Source organism: Balaenoptera musculus, chromosome 13 (genome assembly GCF_009873245.2).
Source record: "Balaenoptera musculus isolate JJ_BM4_2016_0621 chromosome 13, mBalMus1.pri.v3, whole genome shotgun sequence".
Lineage (NCBI taxonomy): Eukaryota > Metazoa > Chordata > Mammalia > Artiodactyla > Balaenopteridae > Balaenoptera > Balaenoptera musculus.
In genome coordinates, this window is record NC_045797.1 from 62,833,496 (window position 1) to 62,850,329 (window position 16,834).

At 38.5% G+C, this 16,834-nt stretch overlaps 1 protein-coding gene across 1 annotated transcript; it reads right to left on the reverse strand.

Annotated features, from left to right (window-relative positions):
- Positions 1-912: 912 nt before the first annotated feature.
- On the reverse strand, positions 913-16,158 carry LOC118905778 (enkurin domain-containing protein 1-like). Its single transcript, XM_036872576.1, is given in 3 exon segments — positions 913-1,260; positions 1,262-1,859; positions 16,052-16,158. Coding segments are annotated over 3 exon segments (1,053 nt in total).
- Between the last annotated feature and the right edge of the window lie 676 nt (positions 16,159-16,834).

The window sequence follows — 16,834 nt, forward strand, 5'->3', positions numbered from 1 at the left end:
GAAGATGTGGCACATATATACAATGGAATATTACTCAGTTATAAAAAGAAGGGAAATTGAGTTATTTGTAGTGAGGTGGATGGACCTAGAGTCTGTCATACAGAGTGAAGTAAGTCAGAAAGAGAAAAACAAATACCGTATGCTAACACATATATATGGAATCTGAAAAAAAAAAAAAGGTTCTGAAGAACCTAAGGGTAGGATAGGAGTAAAGATGCAGATGTAGAGAATGGACTTGAGGACATGGGGAGGGGGAAGGGTAAGCTGGGTAAGCTGGGACGAAGTGAGAGTGGCATGGACATATATACACTACCAAATGTAAAACAGATAGCTAGAGGGAAGCAGCCGCATAGCACAGGGAGATCAGCTCGGTGCTCTGTGACCACCTGGAGGGGTGGGATAGGGAGGGTGGGAGGGAGACGCAAGAGGGAGGAGATATGGGGATATATGTATATGTAGAGCTGATTCACTTTCTTATAAAGCAGAAACTAACACACCATTGTAAAGCAATTATACTCCAATAAAGATGTTTTAAAAAAAATTACCAATATCTAGAATGGCTTACAACAATAGAAATTCATTCTTTCACAGCTCTAGAGGTTAAAAGGCTGAAATCAAGATGTCAGCAAATTAATGTTCCGTCTGAGACTCTGGGTAAAATCCTCGCTTGATTTTTCCTAGCTTCCTGAGGTGGTCACCAGGAATCTTTGGAATTCCTATCTTACAGATGCATAACTCCAAACTCTGCCTCCACCATCTCTCCTGTGTGTGTTTCTATGTCTTTTTCTTCCTATAAGGACACTAGTTATGGTGAATTAGGACACATCTTAATCAAGTATGACCTCATCTTAACTTGTTTACATCTGCAAGGACCCTATTTTTAAATAAGGCCACATTGACAGGGACCAGACATTAGAACTTCAATATAACTTTTGGGAGAGACACAACACCAACCTGGTGCCGCTGGTTCTCAGGCATCCAAGTGTGGCCAGGGGGCACGGCCGGGTCCGGCTGGCTGTGCTGACGGGCCTCAGCCTCCTGCCGCCACAGATCCCTGCGCTCCAACAAGTAATGGGGCACGTGACCCTTCTGTGTGGCGTTGTCGTGCTCCTGGGCCTGCCGTTGCTGCTCCAGCACCTGTGACAGGACTTGCAGCGAGCGAGAATGCCGCCGGGGAGCCCTCTTGGCAGTGCGAGCATTGTGGGTAATGAGGTCCACACTTGGGCCTGGGCCCTTAGCATTGGGATCTGGTGGGGTTGGTTAGCTGGGGACTGGGGACACGGGGTGGTGGGAACCCAGGGCCGCAACAGGAATGTGCCCGCAGGAAGTGCGCAGGCTCTGTCCCAGAGGCAGGGCCGGGCTCCTGCAGCTGGGCCTTGACATGGGACTCCACTTTGTCATACTTGGGTGAGCGCCACAGAGCCTTCAGGGGTCTGGACTGGTCCTGCTCCCGGCTGTGCTCCTGCTCACAGAAGCGCCTCTGGAGCTCCCTGATCCACCTCAGGTTCTCCTTCTCATGGTCTTTGGGGTCCTTCCTCTTGGGAGAGGCCCCTGGGCCTAGGGAGATACCCCCGAGCTGCAGCAGCACGCCACCCACGCCGCGCCGGCCACGCTCCAGGATTTCTCGGGCTCCGGGACCAATGCGGGGGCCGCGGGGAGGGGTGGCGTCTAGGTCGGGGTCCGGAGTCAGCAGGCCCAACTTCAGCGCGTTTCCCTCAAGGCGCCCTTGGGCCGAGGCCGGCTGGCGGTAGTAGTCAGGACAGAGCGTAGGGTCTGGGGGGATGGGCCCCGAGATGCGGGACGGACCCTCGCACGTGCCGTCGTTGTCCTTCCGAGCAGTTTCACCGCCCACTGCCGCCCTTTTTTTTTTTTTTTTTTGTAGAAATAAGATCTACAGCTGTAGCTTGGTGCAGGAGGAAAACAAAGATGAATTTATTTCTTACAGTTATAGGTTGAACTGTGTCCCCACAAAATTCATATGTTGAAGCCCTAATCCCCAATACCTTGGAATGTGACTGTATTTGGAGATAGGGCCTTAAAAGAAGTAATTTCATTAAAATAAGATTGTTAGAGTGGGTCCTAATCCAATATGCATGGTGGTCTCATAAGAAGAAGAGATTAAGGCACAGACAACACAGATCAAGGGAGGACCATATGAGGACACACAGAGAAGACACCTATGTACAAGCCAAAGAGAGATGTCTCAGAATGAAACCAACCCTGCCAATACCTTGATTTTAGACTATCGGACTTTAGAATTTTGAGTGAATAAATTTGTAACTCACCCAGTATGTGGTACTTTGTATGGCAGCCCTAGCAAACTAATAAGGCAGAGCAATGCTTTTAGTCCCTTTCAGCATAATAGAGTGCTAAGCATATATAGGATTTTTGAACAATGTGAAGTTTAGGGATTGGACTTTTGGAGGCATGTACAGACTGATATCATCTGTTGACGTATCGTCACTCAGGTGAGATTTGTTAACATTTAAAATTGTGCTTATTGAGTTAGGTGAAACATGATTGGTAACATTAAGAGCAAGGTGTTCTCATTGATCAATTAATATATTCACTAAGGCAAATTATCACTGATCCATTAAACAGGTTTAAACCAGTTCTGGTAGCTTCTTGTTATCATGGCTAAAGAATAATCCATCTTCACCTAACTTTAGAGAAATGTTTTTCAGAACTTTTAAATTGGGAGAAAATAACTCTTAATAATACTGAAAATTTATCCATAAACATGGTGTATATATATGAATTTATTTGTACCTTCTTTAATTTCTCTCAGTAATGTTTTGAATTCTCTCTCTGGATTTTATTTCACAAAATAATTTATCAAGGCTCATTTCTATCCACTAATCTTTAATTCATTGAGAACATCTGAAATCCACTTACATGTGAATTTATCATTCCATATATTTCTATTTTGTCCAGAATAATTTCTTGAGAAACTACAAAAATAACTCCAGAGATCTTATAGGACCTAGAAATTTGGGGGACTCAAAGAACTGGTATCACTTACACAGTGAACAGTCAACCATAAATGTTAACAGATGGAAGGAAAGACAAGGACAGATATTTCAAATGTATCCCATCCCTTCACACCTATTCCATATCTGTATTTTGTTGATTTGGATAATAGCAAAGAGCCTAATTTATTAATTTGGGATTCATATATCTCCCTCCCTAATCTGCATATCTAAGTAAAAATAAATAAAATGCTTAACAGTAAGTCACTTAAGTGAAAGGAATAATAGAAACATGGGTTTACACAACATTCCCAGAATAATGCAAAACACACTGAATGCTGATTTTTCTTTAATATGCCAGGTCTTATATTTAATTTGAAGCTTTTTAATGTTAGCAAAAGGCACATGGAATTTTCAACTCAAATATTTATCTTTAGTCAATAGAATTCAGCAAAATATGGGTCATTCATTTCAGTTGTGGGGGGGGGGAACCTAGGCATTGATCATTACTCACTCTGTATTAATATGATAAGCTATTCAGTTCTAATTGTGATAACAATTGACCATTTGCAATGTAAGAATGCCTATAATGTAAGTGCATAGAGATCTAACTGAAACCAAAAAAAAAGAGCTAAATAATTTTACTGTAATTTGGTTTCCTTTATTCAATTTTTGATCATTGTGATGTTCAGGATATAAGGAATAATTGCATATATATATATATATTTTTTTTTCTATTGGAGTATAGTTGCTTTACACTGCTGTATCAGTTTCTGCTATACAGCAAAGTGAATCAGCCATATGTATACATATATCCCTCTTTTTTGAATTTCCTTCCCATTTAGGTCATCACAGAGCACCAGGTAGAGTTCCCTGCACTATATAGTAGGTTCTTATTAGTTATCTATTTTATACATAGTAGTGTATGTATGTCAATCCAATCTCCCAAGTCATCCCACCCCCCCATTCCCCCTTAGTATCCATACATTAGTTCTCTACGTCTGTGTCTTTTCTTCTGCTTTGTATATAAGATCATCTATACGATTTTTCTTGAATCCACATATATGCGTTAATATATGATATTTGTTTTTCTCTTTCTGATTTACTTCACTCTGTATGACAGACTCTAGGTCCATCCACCTCACTACAAATAACTCAATTTCATTTATTTTTATGGCTCAGTAATATTCCATTGTATATATGTGCCACATCTTCTTTATCCATTCATCTGTCGATGGACATTTAGTTTGCTTCCATGTCCTGGCTATTGTAAATAGTGCTTCAATGAACATTGGGGTGCATGTGTCTTTATGAATTATGGTTTTCTCTGGCTTATGCCCAGGAGTGGGATTGCTGGGTCATATGGAGTTCTATTTTTATTTTTTTAAGGAACCTTCATACTGTTCCCCATAGTGATTGAATCAATTTACATTCCCACCAACAGTGTAAGAGGGTTCCCCTTTCTCCACACCCTCTCCATCATTTATTGTTTGTAGATTTTTTGATGATGGCCATTCTGACCAGTGTGAGGTGATACCTCATTGTAGTTTTGATTTGCATGTCTCTAACAATTAGTGATGTTGAGCATCTTTTCATGTGTTTGTTGGGCATTTGTATGTCTTCTTTGGAGAAATGTCTATTTAGGTGTTCTGCCCATTTTTGGATTGGGTTGTTTGTTTTTTTGATATTGAGTTGCAAGAGCTGTTTGTATATTTTAGAGATTAATCCACTGTCAGTTGCTTCATTTGCAAATATTTTCTCCCATTCTGAGGACTGTCTTTTCATCTTGTTTATAGTTTCCTTTGCTGTGCAAAAGCTTTTAAGTTTAATTAGGTCCCATTTGTTTATTTTTGTTTTTATTCTCCTTACTCTAGGAGGTGGGTCAAAAAAGATCTTGCTGCAATTTATGTCAAAGAGTGGTCTGCCTATGTTTTATAGTGTCTGGCCTACATATAGGTCTTTAATCCATTTTGAGTTTATTATTGTGTATGGTGTTAGGGAGTGTTCTAATTTCATTCTTTTACATGTAGCTGTCCAGTTTTTTCAGCACCAATTATTGAAGAGACTGTCTTCTCTCCATTGTATATCCTTGCCTCCTTTGTCATAGATTAGTTGACCATAGGTGTGTGGGTTTATCTCTAGGCATTCTATCCTGTTCCATTGATCTATATTTCTGTTTTTGTGCCAGTACCATACTGTCTGGATTACTGTAGCTTTGTAGTATAGTCTGATGTCAGGGAGCCTGATTCCTCCAGCTCCGTTTTTCTTCCTTAAGATTGCTTTGGCTATTCAGGGTCTTTTGTGTTTCCATACAAATTATAAAATTTTTGTTCTACTTCTCTAAAAAATGCCATTGGTAATTTGATAGGGATTGCATTGAACCTGTAGATTGCTTTGAGTAATATGGTCATTTTCACAATATTGATTCTTCCAATCCAAGAACATGGTATATCTCTCCATCTGTTTGTGTCATCTTTGATTTCTTTCATCAGTATCTTATAGTTTTCTGCATACGGGTCCTTTGCCTCCTTAGGTAGGTTTATCCCTAGGTATTTTATTCTTTTTGTTGCAATGGTAAATGGGATTGTTTCCTTAATTTCTCTTTCTGATCTTTCATTGTTAGTGTAGAGGAATGCAAGAGATTTCTGTGTATTAATTTTGTATCCTGCAACTTTACCAGATTCATTGTTTAGCTTTAGTAGTTTTCTGGTGGCATGTTTAGGATTTTCTATGTACACTATCATGCCATCTGCCAACAGTGATGGTTTTACTTTTTCTTTTCCAATTTGCATTCCTTTAATTTCTTTTTCTTTTCTGATTGCCATGGCTAGGACTTCCAAAACTATGTTGAATAATAGTGGTGAGAGTGAACACCCTTGTCTTGTTCCTGATTTTAGAGGAAATGCTTTCAGTTTTTCACCATTGAGAATGATATTTGCTGTGGGTTTGTCATATATAACCTTTATTATGTTGAGGTAGTTTCCGTGTATGCCCACCTTCTGGAGAGTTTTCATCATAAATAGGTGTTGCATTTTGTCAAGAGTATTTTCTGCATCTATTGAGATGATTATATTTTTTTCTTCAATTTTTTAATACGGTGTATCACATTGATTGATTTGCATATATTGAAGAATCCTTTCATCCCTAGGATAAATCCCACTTGATTATGGGTGTATGATCCTTTTAATGTGTTGTTGGATTCTGTTTGCTACTATTTTGTTGAGAATTTTTGCATCTATGTTCATTAGTGATATTGGTCTGTAATTTTCTTTTTTGTGTGTGATATCTTTGGTTTTGGTATCAGGGTGATTGTGGCCTCATAGAATGAGCTTGGGAGTGTTCCTCCCTCTGCACGTTTTTGGAATAGTTTGAGAAGGATAGGTGTTAACTCTTCTCTAAATGTTTCATAGAATTCACCTTTTGAAGCCATCTGGTCCTTGACTTTTGATTGTTGGAAGATTTTTAATCACAGTTTCAATTTCATTACTTGTGATTGGTGTGTTCATGTATTCGATTTCTTCCTGGTTCTGTCTTGGAAGGTTGTACTTTTCTATGAATTTGTCCATTTCTTCCACATTGTCTATTTTATTGACATATAGTTGCTTGCAGTAGTCTCTTACTATCCTTTCTATTTCTGTGGTGTCAGTTGTAACTTCTTTTTCATTTCTACTTTAATTGATTTGATTCCTCTCCCTTTTTTTCTTGATGAGTCTGGCTAAGGGTTTATCTATTTTGTTTATCTTCTCAAAGAACCAGCTTTTAGTTTTCTTGATCTTTGCTATTGTTTTTTTCTCTTCTATTTCACTTATTTCTGCTTTGATCTTTATTTCTTTCCTTCTACTAAATTTGGGATTTTTTGTTCCTTCTTTCTCTAGTTGCTTTAGGTGTAAGGTTAGGTTGTTTTTTTTGTTTTTTTTTTAAATACAGTACCAGTTGGTTTTTTTTTTTAATTATTTATTTATTTATCTTGGCTGCGCTGGTACCCCGCCTCCATGCGAGGGCCCCCTCCAGCCGCACGCGGGCCTCCCACCACCGCGGCCCCCCCCCGCCGCAGAGCACAGGCTCCAGACGTGCAGGCCCAGCAACCGTGGCCCACGGGCCCAGCCGCTCCGCGGCATGCGGGATCCCCCCAGACCAGGGCCCGACCCCACGTCCCCCGCACCGGCAGGCAGACCCCCAACCACTGCGCCACCAGGGAAGCCCAGGTTAGGTTTTTTATTTGACTTTTTTCTTGTTTCTTGAGGTAGGATTTTATTGCTATAAACTTCCCTCTTAGAACTGCTTTTGCTGTATCCCATAGGTTTTGGGTTGTTTTGTTTTGGTTGTCATTTGTTTCTAGTAATTTTTTAATTTCCTCTTTGATTTCTTCAGTGATGTCTTGGTTATTTAGTTCCATATCATTTAGCCTCCATGTGTTTGTGTTTCTTACAATTTTTTTTCCTGTAACTGATTTCTAATCTCATAGTGTTGTGGTCAGAAAAGATGCTTGATATGATTTCAATTTTCTTAAATTTACCGAGACTTGATTTGTGACCCAAGATGTGCTCTATCCTGGAGAATGTTTCATGTGCACTTGAGAAGAAAGTGTATTTTGCTGCATTTGGATGTAATATCCTATAATTATCAATTAAATCTATCTGGTCTAACGTGTCATTTAAGTTTGTGTTTGCTTATTAATTTTATGTCTGGAAGATCTATCGATTGGTGTAACTGAAGTGTTAAAGTCCCCCACTATTATTGTGTTACTGTCGATTTCCCCTTTTGTAGCTGTTAGCATTTGCCTTATGCGTTGAAGTGCTCCTATGTTGGGTGCATAAATATTTACAATTGTTATATCTTCTTGGAATGGTCCCTTGATCATTATGTAGTGTTCTTCCTTGTCTCTTGCAATAGTCTTTATTTCAAAACCTCTTTTGTCTGATATGAATAGTGCTACTCCAGCTTTCTTTATTTGCATGGAATATCTTTTTCCATCCCCTCCCTTTCAGTCTGTATGTGTCCCTAGGTCAGAAGTGAGCCTCTTGTAGACAGCATATATACAGGTCTTATTTTGATATCCATTCAGCCAGTCTATATATTTCGTTGGAGCATTTAATCCATTTACATTTAAGGTAATTGTCGATATGTATGTTCCTATCACCGTTTTCTTAATTGTTTTGCGTTTGTTTTTGCAGGACTTTTTCTTGTGTTTCCCACCTAGAGAAGTTCCTTTAGCATTTGTTGTAAGGGTGGTTTGGTGGTGCTGAATTCTCTTAGCTTTTGCTTGTCTGTAAAGTTTTTTATTTCTCTGTCGAATCTGAATGAAATCCTTGCTGGGTAGAGTAATATTGGTTGTAGGTTTTCCCCTTTCATCGTTTAAAATATATCCTGCCACTCCCTTCGAGCCTGCATAGTTTCTGCTGAAAACTCAGCCGATAACCTTATGAGGAGTCCCTTGTATGTTATTTGTTGCTTTTCCCTTGCTGCTTTTAATATTTTTTCTTTGAGGTTAACTTTTGTTAGTTAGCTTAATATGTGTCTTGGCTTGGGTTTTTCCTGTATGGGACTCTCTGTGCTTCCTGGACTTGGTTGAGTATTTCCCTTCCCAACTTAGGGAAGTTTTCAACTATAATTTCTTCAAATATTTTCCCAGACGCTTTCTTTCTCTTCTTCTTCTGGGACCCCTATAATTCGAATGTTGTTGTGTTTCACGTTGTCCCAGAGGCCTCTGAGACTGTCATCATTTATTTTCATTCTTTATTCATTATTCTACTCCGCAGCAGTTATTTCCACCATTGTATCTTCCAGCTCACTTATCAATTCTTCTGCCTCAGTTATTCTGCTATCGATTCCTTCTAGTTTTTCATTTCACTTATTGTGTTGTTCATCACTGATTGTTCTTTAGTTCTTCTAGGTCCTTGTTCAACACTTCTTGTGTCTTCTTGATCCGTGCCTCCATTCTATTGATATTTCCAAGATCTTGGGTCATCTTTACTATCATTACTCTGAATTCATTTTCAGGTAGATTGCCTATTTCCTCTTCATGTGTTTGATCTTGTGGGTTTTTACCTTGCTCCTCTGTCTGCAACATATTTCTCTGTCATCTCATTTTGTCCGACTTACTGTGTTTATGGGCTCCTTTCTGCAGGCTGCAGGGTCCTAGTTCCTCTTGCTTCTGTTGTCGTCCCCCTGGTGGGTAAGTTTGGTCCAGGGGTTTGTGTAGGCTTCCTGGTGGGAGGGACTGGTTCCTGTATTCTTGTTTGTGGAGCTGAGTCTTTTCCCTCTGTTGTACAGGGCCGCATTGGGTGGTGTGTTTTGGGGTGTTTGTGAGCTTAGTACAACTTTAGGCAACCTGTCTGCTGATGGGTGGGACTGTGTTCCTGTCTTGCTTGTTGTTTGGCATGAGGTGCTCAGCATTGTAGCCTGCAGCCAGTTGGGTGGAGCTGGGTCTTGGTGTCCAGATGGATACCTTGAGGAAAGCACACTCTGATTATATTTTCTGGGACCAGGAATTCTCTAGCAGTCCAGCATCCTGGACTCTGAGCTCTCACCCCAGAGGCTCAGGCCCAACCTCTGGCCAGGGTACCAAGAGCCTGCAAGCTGCCCAGCACAGCCCGACAAAAAAGGAAAAGAAAATAAACAGACAAAACACAAGCAAATAGCAAGAACAAAAACAAACAGCAACAACAACAAACAAAAACAAAACCAAATAAAAGGAAACAAACAGACGAACCAAACCCAAGACAAATGATAAAAAAACAAAGCCAAACAAACAGATACAAACAGAAAAAAAACCAAAGAAAACCCAAAGAAGGGAACAAATGAACTCAAAAATGAAAAGAATCAATAAAGACTAAACTAACAAAAACACAAAACACAAAACAAACAAAAACAGAAAGCAAACTAAAAAAAAGCAAAGAAAACATAAAACACATAAAAACAATCAAAAAAAGAACAAAAACAAGAAAAAATACACAAAACAAAAAAAAGTAAAGTAAAAATAGAAAAATTTTAAAATATATTTTAAAAATTTAAAAATAAAAATTAATAAAAACAACAACGACAATTTCAGCTTCCCACCAGGGTTGCTGGTCCCTTTTCTGATTCCTCTTTTCTTTTTGTCTTTCTTTCATCCTACCTGTTTGTGAGGGGATTTTTCTTGTCCTTTATGTGCCCAAAGTCTTCCACTAATGTTCAGCAAGTGCTCTGTGAGAATTGTTCCATTTGTAGGTGTATTCTTGATGTACTTGTGAGGAGAGACGAACTCCGCATCCTCCTATTCCACCATCTTGACCCCTCTCTATCCTGTTGACATCGCCCCTGCTCTGGGCTGGGCAGACCCAGGTGCAAGTGCGGCTGATCCACTCCAGCAAGGCAGTAGGGGTTCTGTGGGGGATCTGGTGTAGGATGGTCAGGGCAAGTGTCAGTTGAGCTGAAGCTTGAAGGAGAACCACAGACTTCTGGCCAAAGAGAGGTGTCCTGGTCCCTCTCCTATGCTGGTGGCCCCTGGTTCATTTGCCCAATGCCCAGTAGGACAAACCATGGGACACCAAAGTTTGCAGAGCACATATACTCTTTACAACAATGGTGTCCAAACTTTTTTAAACCCACATCCTAGTTTGGAAAGAAATCACAATCCATCCAATTTAGAGTGTAGTTAATTATTTAAACATTGCATATATAATATTATATATATGTGTGTGTGTGTGTGTGTTTATATATGTATGTGTGTGTATACCCACACATGCATTTTGGACATTATAATACATACACAAAAATATAAACTAAAATAGAAGACAATAAATACATAAATAGAAATTTCAGTATTTTCTTTCCAAACTCCAATGGATTGTCTTGCATATGCCTCATTTTGAACATTACTGCTAGAGAGGATGACTGGTCTTATTGGATTAAAGTCAGCATATAGAAAGGATGCTGGTAAACTGAGGAAGTTTAGGCCAGTGGCTTCAGCGAGCATCAGAATCACCCATATAGCCCAGCTGCCCCTGCAGCATTTCTGATGCAGTAGCTCTGGGGTGTGGCCTGAGATTTTGCATTTCTAATATACTCTTGGGTGAATCTGTTGCTGCTGCTGCTACTGGTGCTTAGGGGAATACTCACTTGGACAAAAAGGAAGGCTTATACTGAGTATGGTTAAGTGATAGCTCATAGATAAAAGCACATGCTTTCCTACTCTTTTTTAATATAAAAATGTAATTCTGTATTAAAGTATGTAAATATTAAACAACCAGTTTCTTCAAATCACCTAAAATACATATATATATCTTTTCCCTAACTGGAGTAATTCTTACCAGTGGTGTAAACTTTAAACCAAACTAATACACAAAATAAAACAAACCAGGAATCATGTCTGATAGTAATTTTATTGAAAAAGACAAAACAGCAGGTAGCTAAACTGTCCCTTTCCCTTCAGTATTTCTTCAGTGTTTTACAAAATCTGCAGCAACAATTACCTTGAGTGCACTCTCAGCTAGCAACATTTTCCCATGCCTCATCCAATGTTTAGGTAATTTCTTACAGGTGAAAACAATAGCTAATATTTATTTTATTTTAAAAGATCACATAGTTAATGAGTGGCTGGATCAGGATTTGAATCCAGGTAATGTGGTGATAGAATCTGTGCACTTATTCACTCACTTGTACTGTTTCCCAGGTTTTAATGAAAAGGAATTCTAGGTTTAGCCTGTTGCAACATTTTCAGGTACGATACTGCCCTATTTCTTAAAGCCTTGTCTTTCTGTTATCTCTGTCATTCTTCAGGTCTCCCAGCTTTATGTGATGCTGTCATTCTATCGCTGGTACTAGAGTTGCACTTTATGAGTAAAGGAAAGAAATGACTCCTATGGTTTTCTAAAGAAAAAATATTTGTGCGACCACTGACCAGGCCACTCAGCATGATTCTTCAACATGACCATCCTCTAGGATGCTCTGAATGCTAGCTTCATTACTCTGAGGTGCTGTGGCCAGGAAAACTCAGAGAAGCTGATCCACATAAGTGTCTTCCCAGCTGAGAACTGCTTGAGGGCCATGGTGAACCCAACACAAATGACCTGAGGGTGAGTTTTGTTATGATATTTTAAAAAACTGCTATTATTCATTATTCGTAATTTAATTTGAATAAATGTAGTCTGACAGTCAGTCATCTGTAGCCCCAGAAAAGCATCAGGCATACAGCTGACTCTCTTCAACAGGTCAGGACCTAACCAGTAAAACCTCAAAAATGCTAATTACTCTTTGTTCTGCCCCGATAAAGGTCAGTGTCCCAATCTACACGGACTTAATGTCAACCTCACATTTTCTTGCTAATACAGGTTTCACAGAAGACGGGAAAACACACACACACACACATTCCTTGGCCAGTTCACCTGTAAAATAGTGAAAATTACTAAAATTCTCTCCCACACATCACATTATTTACAGAGGTTTCTGAAGTTCTAAATTAATTGCCATCACAATTTGACATATCATTGTCAGAGTATAGTGATTGTATCCCTTGTTTACAAAAAATATAAAAACAAACAATGAAAATCCAAAAAATAAGCATCTGCCCACCTAGTACAATTTGAGGGAGATAAGTCACTTTTATTATTCTCATTCTTTCACCCTAGAAAAGTTCACCCATCTACTTACCTGACAGTTGATACTTAAAGGTCAAGGCATTGACATACAATAAAGACTGATCATAACTGTAGCTACTTTGCTTAATAACACAGTAACTCATTAGCAACTGAGTTAGGTGAAAAGAGCACAAGCTTTAATATTATAAAGTGTGAGGTTCAAATCTCACTTTTGTCACTTTCTAGCTGTATGACTAGGTAAGGCACTTAATCATTTATATAACTTAAAAATGGGAATAACAGTACCTACTTTGCAAGTTTTCTGTGAGGATGAAAGAGGTACAGAGTGCCTGTGGTAGTGAGTTGGTCATGAGAGATCAACTTAGAAACTTCCTACTTGTCTGTAGACTACTTGAGAGCAGACAACACTACTGCAGTGAACAAAGTTTGAGAGATAAGACTAAAACTCAGAATTTCTTATTACACTGACTTTGCATTGTCTGTGACAGCTCATGACCTAAAATGTGACTTATTTTGGTTCTTTCTAATTCAAGAAATTCTCTGATTCAAGTGCAAATCTCCTTCTACCTCCGATTTCACTAGATTTGATGTCTCGAGGGTAAATTTAGTTCCAAAAATATTATTTAGTGGTTTATTTCTGATATTCAAAACTCCATTTTTGTCCTTAAGCTTTACATCCAACATACAAATCTTTTTATTCTGTTTATATTTCCAGCAAATTTTAACCATGATCATGTTTATAAACTTAACGCCGTCAATGTTTTAAATTGCATTCATAAATTTAATATATTTCAGTTCCTTTTTAAGTACTTTGGCTAACTTATAAAATAAAATTTCCCCTAATGCTTTTAATAAAACCAGCAGAATTAAAACTATAAATATGGTGATTCTTAAATTATTTTAAGTTTCCCAATACAATACATAATCTTAGTAAATTACAAGTCTAAAGCAATTACTCAATGACATATTTTAAATTAGAATCACAAGGTTAATTTTCTACTTGAAAAGGCCAAATCCTCTTTTATATTACAACTGGCTAAAACACTAAATTTGGACAAATTCTTTCTTAGCACAAAAGAATTAATGCTATAGATACGATTCTATCAGTAATTTGTACATTTAACCCTAAATCTTCCTGCAGTTAAGGATGTTAAGGAAATAATTATATCACCCTACACATCTTCTCAGAAGGTTATTAAGGTCATTTAAGGATCAGAAATACAGGCCACATATATAAGGTCTGGAGCTACAAATATCCATGGTGATTTTTTCTTACGATCCCAACTGTCAGGCTGACTTCCATTTTTAGGCACTTTACCTTAGAGTCCTTAATTGAAGAAGGAAGGTGGTAATGTAATCCATTTTCCTAGGCTTGAGTCACATCCTTGCCTCATTCTGCCATTTTGTTACATAACTCTGCAACCTTCCCCCTAGGCTGTTACATCACTAAATTGAATTTTTTGTTTCTCTGGCTCTAATTTTGTAGATCCAATAACTTCATAGGAATTAGTCATCCTTTTCAAATGCACTCTATCTCTTAGTGTGGAGACTTTTCAGATTTTAAAATGGTAGCCATGGGAACTCTGCACACCTCTTGTGGCTCTTTCCTTCTATACAATGTCAAACCCATTGTCCTGGTAAGACTAAAGGAAAGAAAAGGTTCAGGTAAATACAAACCTAAAAGCACACACAAAAAATTATATCAGATTAACCATAAGGAGAGACATGGACTCAAAGATGCCATGTTGAAAAACTCTATGGGGTGTCTTTCACACCAGGGCCTGGACTTGTGAGTGTGCCAGGTACTGTTATGGGTATTGAAGACACACTGGTAACAAGAAAGACAAGGTCCCTGCTCTCCTGGGGCTTACATTTAAGTGGGAACAAATAGCCAATAAATGAGTGATCAAATAGCAAAATCAGATCATTAAGAGTTTTTGTTCGATGAGTGCCATAAAGGAAATAAAGCAGAAGGGCATAATAGAGATTAACAGTGGATGGCTATGGAAGGAATAATTTTGAAAATGGTGACCAATAAAGTCTAAGGAGGTGACATTTGAGCAGGCAGATGACAAAGGGTAGCTCTGCGAAAAGCTGGGGAACAGCTTTGAAGGCAGTAGGTACACAAAGGGTCACCTACAGCATTATTGGCATATTTTCAGGAAGGAGAAGGCCAGTATGGCTGGAGAGAAACAAGCAAGGGAAGGAGTGATGTGAGCTGAGTATGAACAGAGTCTGGGACAGATCATGCAGGACTAAGAGGCTCTGATAGAGCCATGGTAAGAAGTTTGAATATATTAGAAGGCTTTTAAGAGTTTGCACCAAGGGAGCTATATGATTTGATATATATTTTTAAGATTCCTCTGGCTGTAATGTAAAGCCTAAATATTAGGGAAACAAGACAGCCCAAGTGAGAGATATTGGTGGCCTAGTCTAGAGCTGAGGGAGGGAAGATAGGGGACATGGACAGTTTTGAGATGTTCTTTGGAAGCAAAATTTTTCCGAATGGTTTGGATGCTGGGAGATGACAAAACGTGGTAAGTTAAGAATGACACCTGGTTTGGGGATTGGTGGGTAAGTAGATGTTGGTGCCACCTGCCAAGATGGAGAAGATTAAGGAAGAGACAGGTAGGTGGGGAAAGTGGAGGCAATTTGTGATACAAAAGAGAGAGAGGGTGACTATGGGAACATAGTCTCGACATGAAAGGAGATGGAGGCCAGAACAAAGGAAAGGTGGGGCCGAGGGAGAGACTAGCTTTGGATAAAAGGAGAAACTTTGTTTTGCAATCAAAGGAAAGACAAAGAAAATGGGCACACAGAAGTTAAAGCTTTAGATTTTGTGCAAGGAAAATAGAGCCATTTAGGTCAATTATTGCTGGTAAGAATTGAAAGAAGGAATAATACAGTTTCTGTGTTACTTTTACTACTATATTAAAGTTACTTCATTTGCTAATAAAGTTCTTTATCAAATGAAAATGTAGATAAAAGTAACTTAAGTCTGACTCCTACAGTGTGTTTTCTAGATGTGGAAACATAGACAAGCCTTAACACTTAATAGTAATCAGACTTGTTTGTTGACCATTTTCTTCTGGTGATCAAAAGATTTTATTTTCTCTTTCTACTATATTTTGTGATATATTTACTATAAGTAACAGAGCATACAATGAGAAGATTAATTTGGTCTGGGGCTGTGAAGCTTATAGTAAAAAGACAAACAGTGTTTTTGTATAATATGTAATTATTTACTAGTTTGGGGCTACCCATTGGCATATTAGAGAGAGCTTGCAAACTAAAATCATACTAATAATAATTGCCTCACCTGGGAGAAGTCCCAGGAGGCCTTAAATGGGAAGACAAGTGAGATAGGCAAACAAAATGTCAGAAAGCCCACTGGGGAAAATTGTATTTTTTTCTCTGTATCAAGCTAAGTGTTTGCAATTACCTTTATTTGATGGTGTTAGGTGAATACGGGAGAAAACAGAAAATGCTGATATAGACAATTACCTGACCATGAAGAGCTTAGCGTGCCAGGCCAATAGGAGACCAGAATTCCCCAAAGCAGGCTGAAGTTCCTCAAATGGCCATGACTTAATAATATCAATACAATGCATACCTTAAACAACACTAAACTGAGAAAAATAACATCTTACATTTATATGAATTTCTATTTTTCAATATTTTGTAAGCCATATTGATTAGTTGTAAATATATGGAGAAAGATACACATTCAAGCAATATTCAGGAGGTAAACTCAGGAATGGGGTAAAAGAGCAGGAGGAGTCAGAGATTACTTTCAATTTTCCTGTTTGGATGACCAGATGGTTGGTGGCAATAATAAATAATGTTGAGAATATAGGGTGAAGGTAATGTTTGAAATAAAGTTGACTAGTTTACTTCTGTGTTAGACACTGAGCTTGAGGTACCTGTATAGAATGATCATGCATCGTGGTTTGCCTGAACTGTGCTGATTTATGCCTGTTATCCTAGCTTAGTAATAGCACCCTCTTTCCTCTCAAAAGTCTCTTGTTCTGGGCAGTAAATTATATCGTCATTCTTAACCTATAAAACTTACAGGTGAAGATGTCCTTCAGATGGTTGCATATGAGTCAAAATAGAAATCTGGAGAGGTCACATGATTTAAGGGTGATCTGAATATTTGTTGTACTTGAAACTGAGTGTGAATGAAATTACCTAGGTAGAGTACATTTTTGTCATTATGGATAAAGATGGATTCCTTGTTGACAGCAACACTTCCATGACAGGTGGGAAGCGAAGTTCTGATACATA